The sequence below is a fragment of the Corythoichthys intestinalis genome, chromosome 15, assembly GCF_030265065.1.
Source record: "Corythoichthys intestinalis isolate RoL2023-P3 chromosome 15, ASM3026506v1, whole genome shotgun sequence".
In the NCBI taxonomy this organism is placed as follows: Eukaryota; Metazoa; Chordata; class Actinopteri; order Syngnathiformes; family Syngnathidae; genus Corythoichthys; species Corythoichthys intestinalis.
In genome coordinates, this window is record NC_080409.1 from 27,760,090 (window position 1) to 27,782,262 (window position 22,173).

The 22,173-nt window shown below is 41.3% G+C and overlaps 1 protein-coding gene across 5 annotated transcripts in view; it reads left to right on the plus strand.

The window, feature by feature from the left end:
* Positions 1 to 22,173, plus strand: part of LOC130930622 (neuronal PAS domain-containing protein 3) — a 267,831-nt gene that overhangs the window by 232,703 nt on the left and 12,955 nt on the right. For 4 of the 5 annotated variants that reach the window (XM_057858591.1, XM_057858592.1, XM_057858589.1 and 1 more), the window contains 3 exons: positions 12,548 to 12,690; positions 14,872 to 15,065; positions 19,451 to 19,557. In XM_057858591.1, coding sequence (XP_057714574.1) covers positions 12,548 to 12,690; positions 14,872 to 15,065; positions 19,451 to 19,557 — 444 coding nt within the window. The remainder of the gene's footprint in view (positions 1 to 12,547; positions 12,691 to 14,871; positions 15,066 to 19,450; positions 19,558 to 22,173) is intronic. The other variant, XM_057858590.1, reaches the window with a different exon arrangement.

The window sequence follows — 22,173 nt, forward strand, 5'->3', positions numbered from 1 at the left end:
CTAGACTGCGCATATAAGACGACCCCCACTTTTTCAATCTTATTTCAATGCAAGAAACACCGTCTTATATTCGGGCCAATACAGTATATAGAATTTTTCCATAGCTTCTTGTTTTTGTAGGTCTGTTGAAAATTATGATGTTTACCTGATTTCATGTTTCTACTGAAACTGGACTTTGGCTATTACCCCCCCCCCCCCCCCCAAATCAAATAAGACCAGAGAAAATGTAAAAATTATCCTAAAATAGCCCTGTTTAAGCCAGAACGGCAGCTTTCCTTTGTATTTTGGGGCGTGGCTGTCTGATTCTTTTTCTGTCTGTCTACTTCTGATGAAATTTTCTACCATATTTCATCAAACTGCTTTCTGGGTCCCATGAAATTACAAAATTCAGCCTATATGGCCGTTTCAAACCAAAATGGCTGACTTCCTGTGAATTTTTCTATATGGCTTCCAGAGAAATTTTTGGTAGGTTCATTCATGATACCATACTCAAAAAAATCATGTTTCAAACAAAAAATGAATTTAAGTGAATATACTGTATATCATTTTATATTTCAAACAACCCTTGGAAATTGCAGTGAAGTCTCTAAATGGCCGCTTTACGCAGACTTTCAATGTCTTTTCCTATATGGGTTCTTGCGACTTTTTTTGTTGCTCCACTCATTACTGGCACGTTCACCAAATTTCATAAAGCTAAGTAAAACAGTCCTTTTCTTTTTTTAACAGCCTGCCAATTTTGCTTATCCCCTACATATCACATTCACGTGAGCAAGTGAGCACACATTTGTAGCCATAAGCACAAAGTTAACATTTGGGTGATGAAAAAGAGCAAAAATCAAATGACCTTGTCAGACGTTGGACACGCATTGCAGTCAAGAAAATCATCTTGAAAGGCACATGATGCAATTTGACTCTTAAAAGTCCAGCAGATGATTCATGCAAAATGTCTGCGTTGTATTCCCGCATGCCACACCCTTCATCACCGCTACAGGGCAAACGAGACACTTTTTCATGAGGGCTTTGAACTCTTTATTCAAGGTCACAGAAACGGACATTTGCCCTTGAGTGTTCAAGAATTAGAAATTGAACTAGTAGGAGTTATTGTCTACATTTCTACGGTCATGGCATCATCCTTCCTAAAGGTCTGGAAATTTTTAGGGCAGTGACATTTTGGTTGAGGTGTTTTTGTGAGAATGATTAGCTCACGGCACACTAATTGTCTTATTTCAACATGGTCGCCTTGGTTATTGTCACTAATGACACGATTAGCCCAGCGGAGTAATGGCTCACATTTATCATCATCATTATACAATATGTGCGCGCACGCGTGTGTGTGTGTAAAGAATAATTGTCATTTGATACAGTGAGCTAAACGATCCCAAATAAGACACATGGATGACATCATCAAGGAGAGCCTGCACTGGACAGATATGCAATGAATGGAGGCGGTGCTTGCCCGACAACCCTTGTTTATTCCACTTCTTGTTTATTTGAGCGTTGTTAAATGCTGCATTCAGGCATCTTTAATTTTTGAAACATTTTATTCCTTCATTAGATTTTTTCACTTTCTCAAAACCTGACTTTCCATTATCGATTAATCGACCAAGCCCGCGCTGGTAACTTATCTCTGTCGTCAGTCCTGCCTGTTCAACTTTTTCTTCTCCTTCTTCATTCCTGATTGTCTCCCCAAAGAGGGAGAGAAGCTGAAGTGAGCTTAGAGGGGCTTTAAAATGGCGGGATGGCGCAGGAGGAGGATGAAGGAGAGGCGGGAGGAAGTATAGGGATCAACGAGTTTCCATTTCAAGAGGAGGACAACTCAGGGTGGAGCATGCTGACATCACACACATTGGGGGCCACTAAGTTCCTGCCTTTCCGATTTTGTGTTTTTGACATTTCCTGTCTTTGTTATTTTTTGTCATTTCCACATCTAGTCTTTTCCACTTCTCTTTTTTCACCTCCTGTCTTGGGATTTCCTGTTTTTCCACTTCCTGTCATTTTCCACTTATTTACTATTTCCAATTTCTGGTCATGTCACTTCCTTTATTCCGTCGCATGTCGTTTCTACTTCATGTCATTGTCCTTTTTTGTCCTTTCCATTTCATCAAGTTCCTGTTTTGTCAATTCCCACTTCCTGTATTTTCGACCTCTTTTTTTCCACTCCTTTTCTGTCACATTTCACTCTTCTAGGCCTCCTTTATTTTTGTCATCATCTTTCCTGCGCTTCCTCCTGAAGCGTTTGTCAATTTTTATAAGGGGCTCCACCCCCAATCCCACCTCGTCCCCATGTGAGCGATTTAGAGCGCAGCGGCGACAGCGAAGAGGTGGCTCTGACAAGACCCTTACACAATGTTTACACTATTCAACTTTCAATGACAGCAGGCCACACCTACCCCTTGTACCCTCCCTTCCCAAAACTCTCTCCATGTGATCAATGTGTATGTGGTTTTATACAGTGTATCACAAAAGTGACTGCACCCCTCGCATTTCTGCAGATATTTAAGTATGTCTTTTCATGGGACAACACTAACAAAATGACACTTTGTCACAATGAAAAGTAGTCTGGGTGCAGCTTATATATTAGAGTTAATTTATTTTCCTCTCAAAATAACTCAAAATATAGCCATTAATATCTAAACCCCTGGCAACAAAAGTGAGTACACCGCATGGGAACTACATACATCCCTAAATGTCCAAATTGAGTACTGCTTGTCATTTTCCCTTCAAAATGTGATGTGACTCATTACAAGAGTGCTGTCAGCATTGCTGCAGAGATTGAAGAGGTGTGTGTGTGTGTGTGGGGGGGGGGGGTCATTCCCACCACAATGCTTGACTTAGGCATGACACACTTTGTACTCCTCACCTGGTCGCCGCCACACATGCTTGAGACCATCGGAACCAAACAAATTAATCTTCGTCTCATCAGACCACAGGACATGGTTCCAGTAATCCATGTGCTTTGTTGACATGTCTTCAGCAAACTGTTTGTGGGCTTTCTTGTGTACCTCCTGGGGTGACAGCCATGCACACCAATTTGATGTAGAGTACGGTGTATGGTCTGAGCACTAACAGGCTGACCCCCCACCTCTTCAATCTCTGCAGCAATGCTGACAGTACTCCTGTAATGAGTCACATGACATTTTGACAGTGTTTTTTGCATTAAAATAAAACTGAAAAACGGGGGAGGGCGTCTTATATTCGCGCTCTAGACGTTATACCCATTTACGACGCTAGATGGCGCCAGATACAATTGAAGTGATGTTCTGTCATGACAGATCTCAGCTACTCTCAAGTTTAACCAGTTTGCATTATTTTATTGCAATGTTTTTCCTTGTTCAGATTTGTTTCAAGACTTCAGTTACAGTTAGACCTCACTTGCATGGTTAATGCAGTTATTGCAATTTTGTTGTTTTATCATAATAGATTGGTTTATTTACATTTCAAAAACCAGAAGCCATTTATATACGAATGTGATTGCACTTTAGTTTACATATTTAAATGTTCAGATATTATGATCTGAATGAGACAAAATAACATGCTTTTTCTCTCAAATATATTGTTATAATCATTTGTTTCAGATGTACTGTAATTATTTTCTGCATAAAAAATTAATTTGGTGTTTATAAAGTATTTTTTCAAACTTGAGTCTTGAAAAAAAGGGGGTCGTTTTATAATCAGGACCGGCTTATATTCGGGCCAATACGGTAATAGAGTTCATTTATTTTCCCCTATAAATAACTCAAAATATAGCCATTAATATCTAAACCCTGGCAACAAAAGTGAGTACACCGCATGGGAACTACATACATCCCTGAATGTCCAAATTGAGTACTGCTTGTCATTTTCCTTCCAAAATGTCATGTGACTCATTACAGGAGTGCTGTCAGCATCGCTGCAGAGATTGAAGTGGTGGGGGGAGGGGGGGGCATTCCCACCACTATGCTTGGCTCTTCAGAAGAGGCTTCCTCCTGAGGTGACAGCCATGCACACCAATTTGATGTAGACTACGTCGTATGCTCTGAGCACTAACAGACTGAGCCCCCACCTCTTCAATCTCTGCAGCGATGCTGACAGCACTCCTGTAACGAGCCACATGACATTTTGGAGGGAAAGTGACAAGCAGTACTCAATTTGGACATTTAAGGATGTACGTAGTTCCCATGCGGTGTACTCACTTTTGTTACCAGGAGTTTAGATATTAATGGCTATATTTTAAAGTATTTTGTGGGGAAAATAAATTAACTCTATTATATAAGCTGCACACAGACTACTTTTCATTGTGTCAAAGTGTCATTTTGTCAGCGTTGTCCCATGAAAAGATATACTTAAATATCTGCAGAAATGTGAGGGGTGTACTCACTTTTGTAATACACTGTACATAGAAATATATCTGCTTCTTCATATATATTGATATAGAGGGGTTGGACAAAATAATGCAAACACCTAACATTCTAATGAAGTTGAGCATCTCGTATGGCCGGCACAATCCCCAGACCTCAACATTATTGAGCATTTATGGTCAGTTTTAGAGATTCAATTAAAACGTCGATTTCCACCACTATCGTCTCTAAAAGAGTTAAAGGGTATTCTAACTGAAGAATGGCTTAAAATTCCTTTGGAAACAATTCCCAAGTTGTACGAATCAATACCTCGGAGAATTGAGGCTGTAATTGCAGCAAAAGGCGGACCTACACCATATTGAATTAGTATTTGTTGATTTTTTAAGGTTTCCATTATTTTGGCCAACCCCTGTATATGGTTGTGTGTGTGGGTGTGCACGGTTACGGCACATTTGTCATGATCATGCGCCACCGCTGCTGCTGGTGTTGCATTGTGGGTAAAAAGCAGCAGACTGGAAACCAAACGGGCAACTCGGAAAACTAAGATCAGAACAAAAGAAGTCACTGTCTTTTTCCATTTCCTGTTTTTTTAACATAGTGTCTTTGTCCACCCTTTTTTTTTTGCTACTTCCTGTTTTTGTTACATTTTCTTCTTCCAGCCTTTTTCACTATTCTCTTTTCTTTTTCGTCTTTTTCACCTTCCTACCTTTTGTGTCTTCTCCATTTCGTATGTATTTCAATTTTTGTCCATTCTTTAATTTTGTTTTAGACCCTACTTATTTGGCTCCTTGCCGCCATCAGGTGGATGCAGCGTTCTTGTCACAGGAAGTAAAAAGAAAAGTTGCATTTGCCTTTGAAAGACTTGTTGTGCGTCTTTGTGACGGCGATGGCTGCGACCTTGACGCCCGGTCACGTTAGCTCGTTATCAGCGAGCCACAATGACGCTCGGCGAGCAGGCGGCCATGTTTTAGCTTCACAAAGACGACGGCGGCCCGTAGAGACCAGTTGCCGTCACGTCGTGGCCCCGGCGGGGGCGCGGGCGGGTTTTGTCCGCACGGCTTGTTCTTTCTAATGAACGTTTCGTCCTTCAAAGGCCGCTGAAGTTTCATGGCGCAGATGATAATTATATTAATAAATATATAACAATAATGAGCTCCCGAGTGGCACGGCGCCACCTGCCGCCTTTCAGGCTAATCTTTGTCTTAGAGGAGGCTTGTCCCACAAGATGTAGCAAAAGCCTCGGAATGAGAAACAGCCCGAGTGGTGCACCTTTGTACCCTTGCGCGCACCTCCTCATCCTTGTCTTCATCATTTGTTGCTTTCCTTCTCTCCCCCCTCTTTGTCCAATTGTCTACGTTCATGTCATTTTCATTTTCTGCATTTTACATTTTTTCTGCATTTTACCGTATTTCACAAACTTGTGTGTGTGGGTGTACATGTCTCTGTGTGTTTTTTTGTACGTGTAGGTTTGTGGAAGCCTGTGTGTGTTTGTTTCTTTGTGTCCCTAAGCATGTGTGTATTTGTTTATCCAAATGTTTGTCTGTGAGTTTTTAATGTCTGTGTGCATCTCTGTATGTACTGTATGGTCATTTATATATGTAGATGCGTGGGTGTCAGTTTATACATTTGTATGCGAGTTTTAATGAACATTGCCATACTGCACTATAATATATTACTTGACCATATTAGTCCAGAAAATACTCAAAAATCATTACATTCTGGCTAGAAAAATCTACAGAAATTAAACATCACCCGTCCAAAGAGAATGAGCGCCCTCTTGTGGGGAAAACATTTAGAAATTAAAACGATTATATCTCCGGTTTTCCGTGGTCTATCGGTAGCCTGGTACTCCAGACTCACCACTGTTCCAGCTATTGCGTCTGGCCACCATTAAGCGGATAAAATTTCCAGGGCGGAGCAAGCCACAGCAAACAGCGGAGTGGACCAATCAGCGACGGGCGGGACGAGGGACTTGCGCGCGGAAGTAAACATATGAGGAGAGCGGAGTTTATTCAACATGGCTAGCGTGAGACAGACTGTTGTCAATGACTTGTGTCGATGTGTTTTTGGTCATGTAAAACTGATTTTACCGTGGATTGGAACATATTCTCGGCTCTCCTGTTCGCCATCTGTGTTGTTGTGGAGACGACTTCCGACGCGGAAGAGTCACGTTGCTCGTTAAGAACACGTCACGCAAATAAACTAATCTGATTTGTCGATTGATTTTGTACTTGCTCGAGAGGCCGTTAATGGGCTGGGTCCCAGACTGTACTCTCAGTGTTTGGAAAAACACAGGGAGAACAGTCTGGCCATGCCAGGCAAGTCTATCGGTGCCAAATAAAAACGGAGAGGTTGAAAGCCGTGCTTATGAGTAATGTTGACGGCAGCGCATGTGAAATAGTTTATTTTTTAAGCCGCTTTGAAGACGCCACGTGATTAAACAGGCCAGCATGATCATACGTTTCCGCCCTCAGGTTGTGGAATAGTCTGCCCCCTGACATCCTCACCATCACTGATCTAGGACTTTTTAAATCTAGGTTAAAGACCCTTGTTTTCAGACTAGCTTTGTCTCCTGACTAGAGTAGCCTGTTTTTTTTTCAATGCCTGTTTTCAATGTGTTTGGATTTTATCTGTTTTATTTGTTGTCATGACTTTAAGCAAGATAAGTTGTTTATTCCATTTTGTTGTCCAGCACTTTCCTGCTTTTATTCATTCATTCATTCATCTTCTAAACCACTTATCCTCACAAGGGTCCTGGTTTTATCATATACCATATTTTTGCTTTGTTGTAAAGCACTTTGGGGACCTCTCAGGTTTTGTATAAGGCTATATAAATAAATTTGATTTCAAATGCAGGCTTGTGTGTGGTCATGTACAGTGCTGGCCAAAAGTATTGGCACCCCTGCAATTCTGTCAGATAATGGTCAGTTTCTCCCAAAAAATGATTATAATTACAAATGCGTTGGTAGTAATATCTTCATTTATTTTGCTTGCAATGAAAAAACACAAAAGAGAATGAAAAGAAAAATTAAATCATTATCATTTTACGCAAAACTCCAAAAATGGGCCAGAAAAAAGTATTGGCACCCTCAGCCTAATACTTGGTAGCACAACTTTTAGACAAAATAACTGCGAACAACCGCTTCCAGTATCCATCAATGAGATTCTTGCAATGCTCTGCTGCAAATTTAGACCATTCTTCTTAGGCCAACTGCTCCAGGTCTCTGAGATTTGAAGCGTACCTCCTCCAAACTGCCATTTTCAGATCTCTCCAAAGGTGTTCTATGGGATTAACGTCTGGACTCATTGCTGGCCACTTTAGAAGTCTCCAGTGCTTTCTCTCAAACCATTTTCTAGCGCTTTTTGAAGTGTGTTTTGGGTCCATGTCCTGCTGGAAGACCCATGACCTCTGAGGGAGATCCAGCTTTCTCACACTACGCCCTAAATTATGCTGCAAAATTTGTTGGTAGTCTTCAGACTAATGCTGCAATGATTAATCGATTAACTCGAGTATTCGATTAGAAAAAAATATTCAAATTAAATTTTGTTGCTTCGAGTATTTGTTAATTAAAGTGACGTTGTAATGGTTTATTTTGAAAGTGTTTTCATTTCATTTTATTGTCTAGGGTGGATTCACTGCCTTCTGGTCTGCCTCTTTTCACATGGCTGAATCCAACTTCTCCCTGTTAAGACCAACGTAAGCTAAGTTTTTGTTTGAGCTAATGTTTTTTAATGCATTCATAATTCAGTTTATAGGTATATTCAGCCGTTTTTTTGTGGGAATATGTGTCTGAACCATTTGTTAAGAGCATTGTCAAAAAAAAAAAAAAAAAACTAACATTTTATAGTATTTAAGCTAGCGGACTTTTTCCATGAAAGTTAGCCAATTGTTCTTTTGTTGTACATAGATCCTCATTAAAAAAAAAAAAAAAATTAAAAGTATACCGTTTGAGGCTCAGCTCAGGTATCTTAATTTTTCATGTTCCTTATCCGATTGCTCGATTATTCGAACCAACTAGTCCATCGATTAATCGACTACTAAAATATTCGATAGCTGCAGCCCTACTTCAGACTTCATGATGCCATGCACACGGTCACGCAGTCCAGTGCCAGAGGTAGCAACACTACCCCAAAACATAAAGGAACCTCCGCTATGTTTGACTGTGGGGACCGTGTTCTTTTTTTTAAAGGCCTCCTTTTTTTCCTATAAACTCTATTTCAATGCCTTTTCCCAAAAAGCTCTAACATTCTTCCAAAACCTTTTCGGCTTTCTCAGGTAGGTTTTGGCAAACTCCAGCCTGGCTTTTATTTTTCTCTGGGTCAGAAGTGGGGTCTTCCTGGGTATCCTATCATCGAGTCCTTTTTCATTCAGACGCCGACGGATAGCAGGGGTTGAAACAGTTTTCCCCGCGGACTGCAGGACAGCTTCAACTTGTTTGGATGTTAGTAGAGGTTCTTTATCCACCATCCGCACAATCTTTCGTTGAAATCCCTCGTCAATTTTTCTTTTCTGTCCACATCTATGGAGGTTAGCCACATTGCCATGAGCTTTACACTTATTGATGACACTGCGCACAGTAGACACAGGAACATTCAGGTCTTTGGAGATGGACTTGTAGCCTTGAGATTGCCCATGCTTTCTCACAGTTTTGCTTCTCAAGTTCTCAGACAGTTCTTTGGTATTTTTCCTTTTCTCAGTGCTCAATGTGCTACATAAAAGGACACAGGACAGAGGTTGAGTCAACTTTGATCCATTTTAACTGGCTGCAAGTGTGAATTAGGTATTGTCACCACCTGTTATGTGGCACAGGTAAGTTACAGGCGCTGTTAATTAAACAAATTAGAGAAGCATCACATGATTTTTCAAAGGGTGCCAATACTTTTGTCCGGCCCATTTTTGGAGTTTTTGTCAAATGGTACAATTTTTTTTCCCATTCTCTTTTGTGTTTTGTTTATTGCAAGCAAAATAAATGAAGATATTACTACCAAAGCATTTGTAATTGCAATCATTTTCTGGGAGAAACTGAGCATTATCTGACAGAATTGCAAGGGTGCCAATACTTTTGGCCAGGACTGCAACTGTATTGTTATGTCTGATTGGTAAAATCGAATCATGTGATTATTTTTAAAGATGTAAAAACTCTAGCGTAGCCCAAAGTAGCAGAATAAAAGTAGCATTTCTTCTTCACAGATCTACTGTACTTAAGTAAAAAGTATGGCGTGATAACACCACTCTAAGAAATACATTTTTCCCAAAACGTTACTTATGTAACGGAGTAAATGTAACACGTTACTAGTCACCTCTGCCTTTTACCATGTGTGTAGCCAATTTTATGTGAGTTGGAGTGTGTTGGAGGATTTGTGTCTGCATGCGTGTGTGTGGGTCCGTATGTGTGTAAGTGATCCCATTAATTCGCCATGTGTAACAAAGAGAAGGTCTCGCTCGGCCTTGTCTGCTTCGTCCTCCCTCCATCATCATTATTCGTCCGTCACGTCCACGGTGATTTCCTGAGAGGAAGATGAGCAAGCGTTGTCTCCACTCCTGAGACATCGCTTGCTTGTTTTCTTCATTCTTTCATTGCTCCTTCTCAAATGTTGACGTTTGAAAAGCGATGAAAAAGTATTACCTTGCTCTATTTGAATTGTTTTTGATCCAAGTAATAAATAATAATAATAATGCATTTTATTTGTAACGCACCTTACATTTGAAAAACAAATCTCAAAGTGCACATTGGCAAAAAAAGAAAATAATAAATAAAATGCAAAAGACTAAGAATAAAACAGTAAAAGCAAAACAGACACAAGCACAGATAAAATCAGATACCAATCAGATAAAAGTAATACAGTCAAATAAAATTAGCTAGAATAAGCTTTTTTAAAAAGGTGAGTTTTTAGTCCTTTTTTAAATGCATCCACCGTCTGCGGGGCTCTGAGATGGTCTGGGAGGGCGTTCCACAGACGGGGAGCAGCGGCTGTAAAGGCCCTGTCGCCCATAGTCTTGAGCCGAGTCCTGGGCGGGAGTAGACGGTGCTGTTGGCCTGACCGGGTTCTGTCTGAAGTATGTGATGTGAGGAGTTCGGTGAGGTAGGTGGGGGCTACACCGTGTAGACAGTGATGGGTGTGAAGGAGGATTTTGAATTCAATACGGAGGTGAACACGGAGCCAGTGTAGGGTGCGGAGGATGGGGGTGATGTGCTCATGTTTACGCACCCTCATCAGGACCCTGGCAGCGCTGTTTTGGACATACTGAAGCCTCTGTAGGCTCTTGCCAGGGATCCCGATGAGGAGTGCATTGCAATAGTCCAACCTGGAGGAGATAAAGGCATGTACGAGTCTCTCTGCAGCAGGACGGGAGAGAGATGGCCGGAGTTTGGCAATATTGCGGAGGTGAAAGAAGGAGGTTTTGCAAATGTAATTGATGTGATTGTTAAAGCTAAGATGGGGGTCAAACCTGACTCCCAAATTAGTCACAGAAGGGGAGAGGGAAGATTTGTGGCCGAAAAAGGAGACTGAGGAAATGGGGGCGGAACGGAGCTGGTGAGGGGTACCAATGTGAATGGCTTCTGTTTTGGAACTGTTCAGCTGCAGGAAGTTTTCACTCATCCAAGCCTTTATCTCCTCCAGGCAGGAGTCAAGTTGAGAAACAGAGGAGGAGGGGGTGGAGGACGGAGTGACCTTGAAATATAGTTGTGTGTCGTCAGCATAGCAATGGAATTGTATTCCATGCCTGCTGACGACACGACCGAGGGGTAGTATGTAAATGGTGAAGAGGGTTGGACCGAGCACAGAGCCCTGGGGGACTCCGCAGACAACAGTGTTAGGGCGGGATTTAGCATCCCCCAGGGCTACAAACTCGGTCCTTCCCGTGAGGTATGATTTAAACCACTGTAGGGCAGTGCCAGAGATACCTATATCGTGTTGGAGGCGGTGAAGTAGGATGTGATGATCAACAGTATCAAATGCAGCAGAGAGGTCGATAAGGATAAGGAGGGAAGTAGAACCGGAGTCAGAGGTCATCAGAAGGTCATTGGTGACTCTGATGAGCGCTGTCTCGGTGCTGTGGGATGGACGAAAACCAGATTGGAATTTTTCATATAAACGGTTTGATTTCAGGTGGTTATGGAGTTGGATGCATACAGTTTTTTCAAGAATTTTGGAAATGAAGGGGAGATTGGAGATGGGTCTAAAATTCGACAGAGGATCGGGATCAAGAGTGGGTTTTTTGAGGAGGGGCTTGATGATACCTGTTTTGAGGGTGGCCGGAACATGCCCGGTTTGAAGGGAAAGATTGATAATTTTTGTTATTAAGTGGCTAATGGAGTGGCAGTGTGCTTTAAGCAGAGGGGAAGGGAAGGGGTCTAAGGAGCAAGTGGATGGTTTGGATTTATTGATAACCTTCTCGACCTCCTGCTGCACTGTGGGGGAAAAGTGAGACAGGTTGTGGGTGACGGGTGCAATGTCACATAATGTGACAGAACTGTAAGTATGGGAGAAAGACGCGCGGATATTGTGTATTTTGGTAGTGAAGAAGTCCATGAATTTGTTGCACTGTGAGACTGTCTGATTGTGGTGTGCTGTAGTTGGAGGTTTAAGGAGGTGTTTGACGGTGGTGAAGAGTTGTTTGGAGTTACCTGAGTTACTGTTAATAATGTTGGAGTAGTGAGCTAACCTGGCCTTGGAAAGTTCTTTGGCATATTTCCGTTGATGTTCCTGGTAGGCCAACTTATGCACCAGCAGCCGTGATGTAACATAGGCCCGCTCCAGGACTCGGCCAGTCCTTTTTAGTGTTCTCAAGTAATCTACAGAAACAGAAAAAGAGGATTTTGAAGGACTAGAAAGTATGCAGTCAGGGATCAGGACTAAGTCCTAATGCCCAATTGTTCTATACTAGTGGTGGGCAAACCAGTCCTCAAGGGCCGTAGTGGGTCTTGGTCTTTGTTCCAACTGATCCAGCACAGACAGTTTAACCAATGAGGTTTCTGCTGAAAAAAAAAAGCACCTGACTGCCATCAACTGATTGCACTTGTAAGACACTCGATTTGTGGAATGGTTTGCCCACCTACTGTAGTATCTGTGACTTGGCGGTGCTGGTCCTGACTAGTCATTTAGGAGTCAGCCAACGAAAGCGTAGCTTTGCAGCGTTCACCGGGTTTCATGATAAAAGATGACCCGTGTACTTGATGAACTCTTTATTTTGAAATATCTGAAAGGAAGTCATGCTGTTCTGTTTCCAGTTGAGTCAAGTAGTCCTGGTGTGGTGTCTCCCGACTACTGTCTAGAACGTTCGTTCTTCATTCGAATGAAGTCGACACTAACCAAGAGAGGCGTACACATCAAATCATCAGGATACAAGGTGAGTAACATGAGTCTTATAACACCTTCGCTGCCATTTATGCAGAATGACATCCAATCCTTTTTGACTGAGGGGCTGGATATGATCAGATCCTGGAAGGAACATTACACCAACTTCAGTAAAAAACAGCCTTGTCAAGCTTTATAAAACTGCAGTATGACTAAATGCAGTTTTTTTTGCCACCAATTTCTATGGAAAAAGGGGCTAATTTTAGTTATTAAACCAACCAACCAAGTTTGATAGGACCTTATCTCTGCACCATAGAGCATGTTCGATACAAATCAAGCTTGCAGAATTTGTTGTTGTTGTTTTTTTTTGTTTTTTTGTTTGGGGGGGCTTTAATTCTATAAAATTTCAGAAAAGTTCAACAGAACCAACCGAAAAGTTATAGCATTTATTATTGGACCACGATGCACCCTTACATCATGTTGGGGTAAAAATCGACCTTGTTGATCTGAGGCAAAATCCATACCCAAAAATGTTTTTTGGTAATCAAATTACAGTATACAGTGGGGCAAATAAGTATTTAGTCAACCACTAATTGTGCAAGTTTTCCCACTTGAAAACATTAGAGAGGCCTGTAATTGTCAACATGGTTAAACCTCAGCCATGAGAGACAGAATGTGGAAAAAAAACAGAAAATCACATTGTTTGATTTTTAAAGAATTAATTTGCAAATCATGGTGGAAAATAAGTATTTGGTCAATACCGAAAGTTCATCTCAATACTTTGTTATGTACCCTTTGTTGGCAATAACGGAGGCCAAACGTTTTCTGTAACTCTTCACAAGCTTTTCACACACTGATGCTGGTATTTTGGCCCATTCCTCCATGCGGATCTCCTCTAGAACAGTGATGATTTGGGGCTGTCTTTGGTCAACACGGACTTTCAACTCCCTCCACAGATTTTCAATGGGGTCGAGATCTTGAGACTGGCTAGGTGACTCCAGGACCTTGAAATGCTTCTTACGAAGCCACTCCTTTGTTGCCCTGGCTGTGTGTTTGGGATCATTGTCAAGCTGAAAGACCCAGACACGTCTCATCTTCATTGCCCTTGCTGATGGAAGGAGATTTTCACTCAAAATCTCTCGATGCATGGCCCCATTCATTCTTTCCTTTACACAGATCAGTCGTCCTGGTCCCTTTGCAGAAAAACAGCCCCAAAGCATGATGTTTCCACTCCCATGCTTCACAGTGGGTATGGTGCAATTCAGTATTCTTTTTCCTCCAAACATGAGAGCCTGTGTTTCTACCAAAAAGTTCTATTTTGGTTTCATCTGACCATAACACATTCTCCCAGTCCTCTTCTAGATCATCCAAATGCTCTCTAGCGAACCACAGATGGGCCTGTACGTGTACTTTCTTCAGCAAGGAGACACGTCTGGCAGTGCAGGATTTGAGTCCCTGGCGGCACATTGTGTTACTGATAGTAGCCTTTGTTACTGTGGTCCCAGCTCTCTGTAGGTCATTCAATAGGTCCCCCCGTGTGGTTCTGTGATTTTTGCTCACCGTTTTTGTTATCATTTTGACGCCACGGGGTGAGGAGGGAGTTGAAAGTCCGTGTTGCCGGACGACAGCCCCAAAACATCACTGCTCTAGAGGAGATCTGCATGGAGGAATGGGCCAAAATACCAGCAACAGTGTGTGAAAAGTTTGTGAAGAGTTACAGAAAATGTTTGGCCTCCTTTATTGCCAACAAAGGGTACAAAACAAAGTATTAAGATGAACTTTTGGTATTGACCAAATACTTATTTTTAACCAGGATTTGCAAATACATTCTTTAAAAACCAAACAATGTGATTTTCTATCCCCCCCCCCCCCCCCCCCCCATTCTGTCGCTCATGGTTGAGGTTTACCCATGTTGACAATTACAGACCTCTCTAATAATTTCAAGTGGGAGACCTTGCACAATTAGTGGTTGAATACTTATTTGCACCACTGTATGAAGATTGCTAATTTAGGAAAATTTAACAGAGGTAAGCCCTCCAGAGATGGTGTAAAATGTCATCTTTAAAACTTGGTAAATCCTTCCAAGTTCGTGAAAAGCTGTAATAACATTGACTGCCACTGACGACGATAGATGTCCAATCAATTTGGGGTTGGCAGCAAAACTGACAATAACAGCGAATCTTTCGTTTATGCTAATAACCACTAATCATTTTGCTTTTTTTTTTTCACCCAGGTGATTCACGTGACCGGTCGCCTGCGTATCCGCATGGCGCTAACCCACAGCCGCTCAGCGCCCAATCAGATCATGGGCATGGTGGTGGTGGCGCACGCCTTGCCGCCTCCTACCATCAATGAGGTGCGCATCGATTGTCAGATGTTTGTCACGCGCGTCAACATGGACCTCAAGATTGTCTACTGTGAGAACCGGTGAGCTGAAAAATCAAGGCTAAGTAGTTAATTAGCATGCTAATGCTAAGGTTTTAGCATCCAAATCTAATCATTCGCGTCGTTTAATATTTTCCCCATGTTTTGCCTCCAACTTTTGTGCAAGAGCGGATTTCATTTCGCCATATCTTAAGATTCCCGATGCGGCGTCCATCTGTCCGTCGGTCCAGTGGCCGCTCGAATGGCGCATTTTTATTCATGAGCCAATCGCGCGCCGTAAGCCGCCGGCAAGTCTCTGATGGATCTATCTGGCTCGCTGGCGTCCAGATAAAAGTGATAGCATCTCGCTCACGACTTAACCGGCTGACCGAGGAGATTCTATCAGCACAAAGAGAGAAGAAAGTGGCGTGTTTTATTGTGAAAAAAAAAAAATTGCGGGTTGTATGGCTTCTTATTTTGCGGGCGACACAATGACGAGCACCGGCTGCCTCCATTACAAGAAGAGGAAATGTGTTTTAGGACGAATGAGGCATTCTCTTATCTGCCTGCTTGTGTGATGCCCTCCATCTTAAATTCATAAAATGCAGAAAATCCATGGCGGACATACAAAATGTACCATTCTGTGCTGACGTGTGACACTGAACGACAAATGATTTGATCATCGTCAGGTGAGATCAAATCATACGAGACGAGAAGATGGAAAGCAGGATTAAAAGGATTTAGGCAAAGTATGCATAAGATAAGAAAATGGAAGTTAAAGGGAAACAAAAATTCAGAACTTTTATTTTGGAATGGGAGGTGTGATGTAAACACATAAATTTCTTACCGCATTCACTGCCTTTGACGACGACAGATGTCCAAACCATTTTGGTGTCGGATCAAGGTTAATGGTAGCCAATGAGTTGATTCGATTGTGGGGATTGCTCCGCAACCATATGAATGGAACGCTCTCGCTCAGATAATGTCAGCACTCGCACACGTCACTTTGGGCATGCGCAGTCACTGCTAATAAACATTCAAAACAGCAAACATGATAGAACAATGGCTTTAATTGACCGTTTTTATAATACTTTTAATTTATATACAGTACATTTCAATTTCGCATTTTTGTGCTTTTAGAAGAAAAAAAAAACAATGTTATACAATCATTTAAACTTGTAAAGAACAGCAAACGTAAAAGAAATACGAGACATCATTTAAAAATTAGAGCTGAAACAAATACTCGAGCAACTCGAGTAACTCGAGTTTAAAAAGTGATCCGAGTAATTTTATTAACCTCGAGGAATCGTTTAATTTTGTCCGCTCTAAGCATCACGTTTTGCCCGGACTACTTTTAATGCAGGACAATGCGCTTCCGTAGAGGAAGAAGCAATATTTTTTTTTTTTTTTTTTTTTTTTAAACTTACTGCAGCTGACAGCCTCTACAAACTAGGCCGATGTTGCTAAAAACTAGCCCACATGATGCTACGGTGGTAGCATCCGGTGCGTCACATAGATATCACATGTATGTTGAACTAGATGCGAAATGCCAGAGTCAGCGGCGTTAGTAAACAGCCGCCATCTTAAAGCAGTAAACCTCTCAGTGCTAACAAATACAGTAAGATTAACGTTACTGTCACGGCTAACGTGTCTTACATACAGGCTTTATTTAAGCTGTGAAAACAGCGCTGTAGAGTGATGAGGGTGTAAAATAAAAACTTAATAATGCTAACTCTCAATTTTAGCTCTTGAGTCATTGATGGATAAAACACCAAGTAACACTGGTCCCTAATGTGCTCCAATACAGCAGGTAGCATACTATAACGTTGACAAAGAGCCACCCGCTTCGTTAGGTTTCAATTATTTAATTTTTGGGAACTTGTGGAACAACCAACACACGACTGCTGTCTGTGGTAGCCGACGCACACGCACCTGCCAGAATGACAACAACAACAGGAAGGCACATCTCTCGCTCTTCCGCACCTCCCTCACCCCCATACGTCACGCGGTGCATTCAGGAACACATGCAAATATCCCCGCCATATTATAACCTGATATGTTACAATACAATAATTTTGAACACAGCAAAAACTCAAAATCCAATCAGGACAGTTTAGACTAACTTAAAACTTAACTAGAACTTAGAAATAGCTTGACACAAATGGAAATTCAATTGAAACACCTAACTTTTAAGTGATGTGTGTTATCAAGCGTAATGGGATTTTTAGGTAAGAAATATATATATTTATTTTATTTATTTATTTATTTTTTAAATAAGATCTAAAAGTTTTTGAGTGAAAGCAGTGAATTAGTCTTTTTTTTATTCTCGTCACATCTGAGAGGCAATTGTTGGCTGTTTTCAGCAATGTACATCGAAAAAAAAAGACTGACTGAAAATGGTTCAATATTAGATGAAATGTCTTGTTTTCCATGTATATTTTTAACTGCTCTTTACCTCAAAAAATGTTTTATCCGATTACTCGATTAATCGATAGCATTTTCAGTCGATTACTCGATTACTAAAATATTCGATAGCTGAAGCCCTATTAAAAATACAAAAAAATTGTGAATAAAACTGCTAAAAAAAAAAAAAAACATGGGGCGGGGGGGCCGCCATTGCTTCGAGTAAATGCATCATTGGCTGTCGCCCTGTGAAACTGCACTGCCCTCTAGGGCCTGGCATGAATACTACATCACATTCACGCAGAATTATGACATCGTTCGAATGGAAAAATTAACTGAAGACGGTGTTTTAGCTTCCTACAGCTTCTCTGACAAGAATGACGCGCTGGCACAAGACAAGGACTAGTGCTAACGATGCACAGGTGTGGACTCTTAGCTGATTAAGGGGAAGGCAGGACAAGACTGACAAGGTGCACACAGAGTAACAAAAATAACCCTCCAAAATAAAACGGCTTGTAAAACAACATACATCAACATCACTGACGGCGACCAGTAACAGTACGTGCCCTTATTTGGGCATGTATGGAAATACAAAAATGACTAGTGACAGTTTTTACACTTAAAAAAGTAAGAGAATTTTTAATCCGTCTATAGTTCAGCAGATGCAAGCATAGATATCTTACACTCGAGGGCTCTTGTGGCCATCTTGGCACAGGACCAGTGGATGTCAGAGGCGCGTAGACTTTCAAATAACTACTTTATACATAATTTCCAAATGGCTTGCTTTGTAATAAACATCAGAAATGCAGTACATTTGCTGCATACTTAAGAAGAATCATAACTTTTTTTGTATCAAAACCCATTCTGATTCTTAGCCTTGTTAATATGGTTTGTTATGAACCAAACCAATTGGAAACCTGTCAAGAATTCTCCTTGTTAAGAGTATTCTACATAATGAGTCCCAAAATGGGCACAATTTACAAATGCCACTTGCCTCTTATATCGTATTACCGGTAGGCAAATATCAGATTAAAGCAGCATCATTGCTTTATCAGCAAGGCCGAGAACAAAAAGTAGTTTTTGCCATGTGGCATTTTTTTCCCATGTGGCAAAATTGATTTTGCCATGTGCCATTTTTTTGCCATGTGTCAAAATGGATTTTGCCATGTGGCTTTTTTTTTTTTTTTTTTTTTGCAATATGGCATTTTTTGCCATTTGGCAAAATTGATTTTGCCATGTGGTATTTTTTCTGCCATGTGACAAAATGGATTTTGCCATGTGGCTTTTTAAAATTTTATTTATTTATTTTTTTTGGGGGGGCAATATGGCAATTGATTTTGCCATGTGTCATTTTTTCCTGCCATGTGGAAAAATGGATTTTGCTATGTGTCTTTTTTTTTTGCCATGTGTCAAATTGGATTTTGCCATGTGTCGTTTTTTTTGGTATGTGGCAAAATGCATTTAAGTTTGTGGCATTTTTTTGGCCATGTGGCCAAAATGGATTTTGGTTTGTGGAATTTTTGGGGGGGCAAAAAAATGCCACATGGCAAAATCCATTTTGCCACATGGCCAAAAAATGCCTCATGGCAAAATCAGTTTTGACACATGGCAAATACCACTTTTGATTTGCGCTCTTTTTCGGGTTTCTTTTTAACTATAGATGCCTGTCATCGCTAATTTGCATCATACATAAAACTGAATGTATTTCACTATTATTACAGTAGATTGTTTTATTTATTTATTTGAATAAACTTTCTCAATCTGATTTAGCATCTACCGGTACTTGAAAGTCAAAACAGAAGTAAAAGATTCTTAAATCTAAATTTCTTAAAAATCTTGCCATCAAAGGTTTAGGTCATCTAGCCATTTTATAAGATATCAATGGATGCCAGCTAATCTTTTCTAGTTTAAAGACTTTTTTTAGTGGCAGCATTACTGCGCGTTACACAGATTGGGTGTGTTATTACATGACTTCAAATTGTTAGTGGAATGGAGATGTCTAGTAAACAATGATGAGCTTCAATTTTCATTTGTTGTGTGGGCAGAATCAGCGACTATATGGACGTTTCGGCGGCGGACATTGTGGGCAAACGCTGTTACCAGCTGATCCACGCAGAGGATGTGGACGCCATCAGGCAAAGTCACGTGGACCGTGAGTACCGCTACAACTGACCTGCGCCGCACTGTCCTTAGATGCCCGACTCGCCGTAGCACCACTGAAAGTTCTCCTGTCTTAGTGGGAAGATGTCATGTGTTGGGAGGAAAGTTATGAGGAAGAGGAACAAAGAGCGCACTATGAACAATTTTGAGCTCTTGCTTTCCGGTTTTGCTCCAAAAAATATCCTCCTTATTATCAATGTTTTCAAGTTCCTTTTACATAGTCCTATTCCACATTTTCATTTTCCTCATCTTCGACCTCATCCTGCTTTTCCTCACATCATCTTTCTCACCACCTTCCTCATCCTCCTCTTCCTCAGTATAATCTTCCTCATCTGCATCTTCCTTATCTTCATCCTCCTTATCCTCATTTTTATCTTCCTCATCTTAGTCCTCACCCTCATTTTCCTCACCATCATCTTCTTCCTCTTGCTTTTCCTCACTAGGCTCATCACTCACTTTATCCTCTCCCTCATCTTCCTCACCCTAATTTTCATGTCACCCTCCTTCCTCACTTTCATCTTCCTCTCCCTCATGAGCATCATCACCTTCTTCATCCTCATCTTCTCTACCATTATCCTCCTCATCCACCTCACCTAAATACCTTCCTCATCCAATTCTTCTTTAACGTCCTCTTCCTCCTCACCTTCATCCTCACCCTCCTCTACCTCAGACATAAATAATAGCCGCAATATATAATTCATGTTTTGACGGCGATGTAGCTGACGAGGTGCACTTTTCAAAGACGTTGAGAGCCGAAGCACCAAACTAGGGTTTGAGCGTCAAAGAGGACGATCGGACGCCGCGGCACAAAGACAAACATGGAGGCGGTGGGCTAGCGAGAGAGAGTTTGACACAGAGCTCAGCGTTGAAGCCTGGAGGCGCTTTAGCTCAGATAGTCTCTGTGGACCCCCAGCACCTTTAATCAACGCACACTTAAACACACACAGACACACATCAAATACTTGGCATACACATGCACACACGTGTGCGCACAGGTGCAACACAACACAAGTCACTTCAATGTCAAACACTAAAGTTTGCCTTTTACTTCCCGGTTATGTTGCTTTCTGTTTGGCTGACTGTGTCACACACACATACACAGATTTTTTTCTTCAATAATGGATCCCTAAAATGTCATAGACACACACACACACCTCAAATTCTTGAATGCATGTGAACACGAGCAACGCAAAATGATTTAGGCTACCATTGACTACTAGGGATGGGAATTGATACGATTTTTACGATTCCGATTCCCCTATCGATATTGCTTAACGATTCGATTCTTTATCGATTCTAATTTGGGGAAAAAGAAGAACAAACGTTTTGATTGGCATCGAGTTTGTTTAATCAGAAGTCACAACCTTACAAACTCAGAACGAGGTCAAAGAGGCCCAAAGTCTCAATGTTAACTGTGGAAATAAGTGGCAAATACACAAGAATGTGTAACATTTTACTGAAAAATTTTTCTAATAGAAAAAAAAAAGGTATATATTGGCATATAGGTCGTTGTTCTGCCTTTGGCAATATGTGTGAAAGTGTATTATTTACCATTATATTGAAATGCATGCCTTTTAGTTTTTAGTGTGCTTTCAACCTCAAGTGGGGGCGCTCTTGCGCTTCCTCACGTGAAGAAGAACGCGCTCACGTGAAGAAGAGCGCGCTACACGCAAAGAAGAAGTGCAGCTACAAAGCATCCAAGCGAGTGAGCGACTTAGTGAGAGAGGGAAACACTGCTACGAGCCCACTTTCTTTGTTAATGTTTGTAAAATATCTACAGAGGCAACGCCTGTATGTATAATCTTTTGTGTTGTTGTGTGTTTACACTCATGATCAGACACTTAAATCCAGTTGTGTAGTGGTTTGAACGATGTGCTAATGCTAGCGAACGCATGCTAACCGTTTGTGTTATTACTGTATTCTCGCAGTCGGACATCCGGGCATTAATGACGTCACCAGCCACACCAAAGCGTCGCCATATTGAAATGGGGGTAAAACACGAGTCACAAGCAATTGCTCTGTCGTGCATTGTAGTACAAACGCGTTGAACTTTTGTCTTATTTGCGGTCTCTTTTTCCGTTGAAATGACTAAACGTTACCGTGTTACGGGTTGTAACACAAGGAAGAGTTCGGAGCCACATTTGAAGTTTTTCATTCTTCCTCGTGAGAAGAAAAGGACAAGCAAATGGCTGAAAGCAATCAATCAAGGAACAGTAAAAGAAGACGCCAGTGGGAATCTAAATCCAGGCACATTTACATTTGCAGCCGACATTTTATTACTGGCGAGTAAACGATAATCGATTTTTTTTTTGCCCCAATTAGCTGCTAGGATTCAATAGACTGGGCAGTGGTTATTATTACCGTAACCGACAACTCGCAAAGCGTTATTTTTCTTTTGCTGTGAACTGCTCTGATTGGTCAATCGGTATATTATTGGCCTGGTGGGAATTGGTTATTTTGCCGTGACGTGACTCATGCACTGCGTTCTTGCCTCGTGACACCCTATTTTGCTGTACTACCACGGTTCACGTCTTAATAACGCTTGGAGGCGAATTACTGGTTACGGCAGAAATAATCACTCTGTATATACTACCAGTTTTCTTAGTCC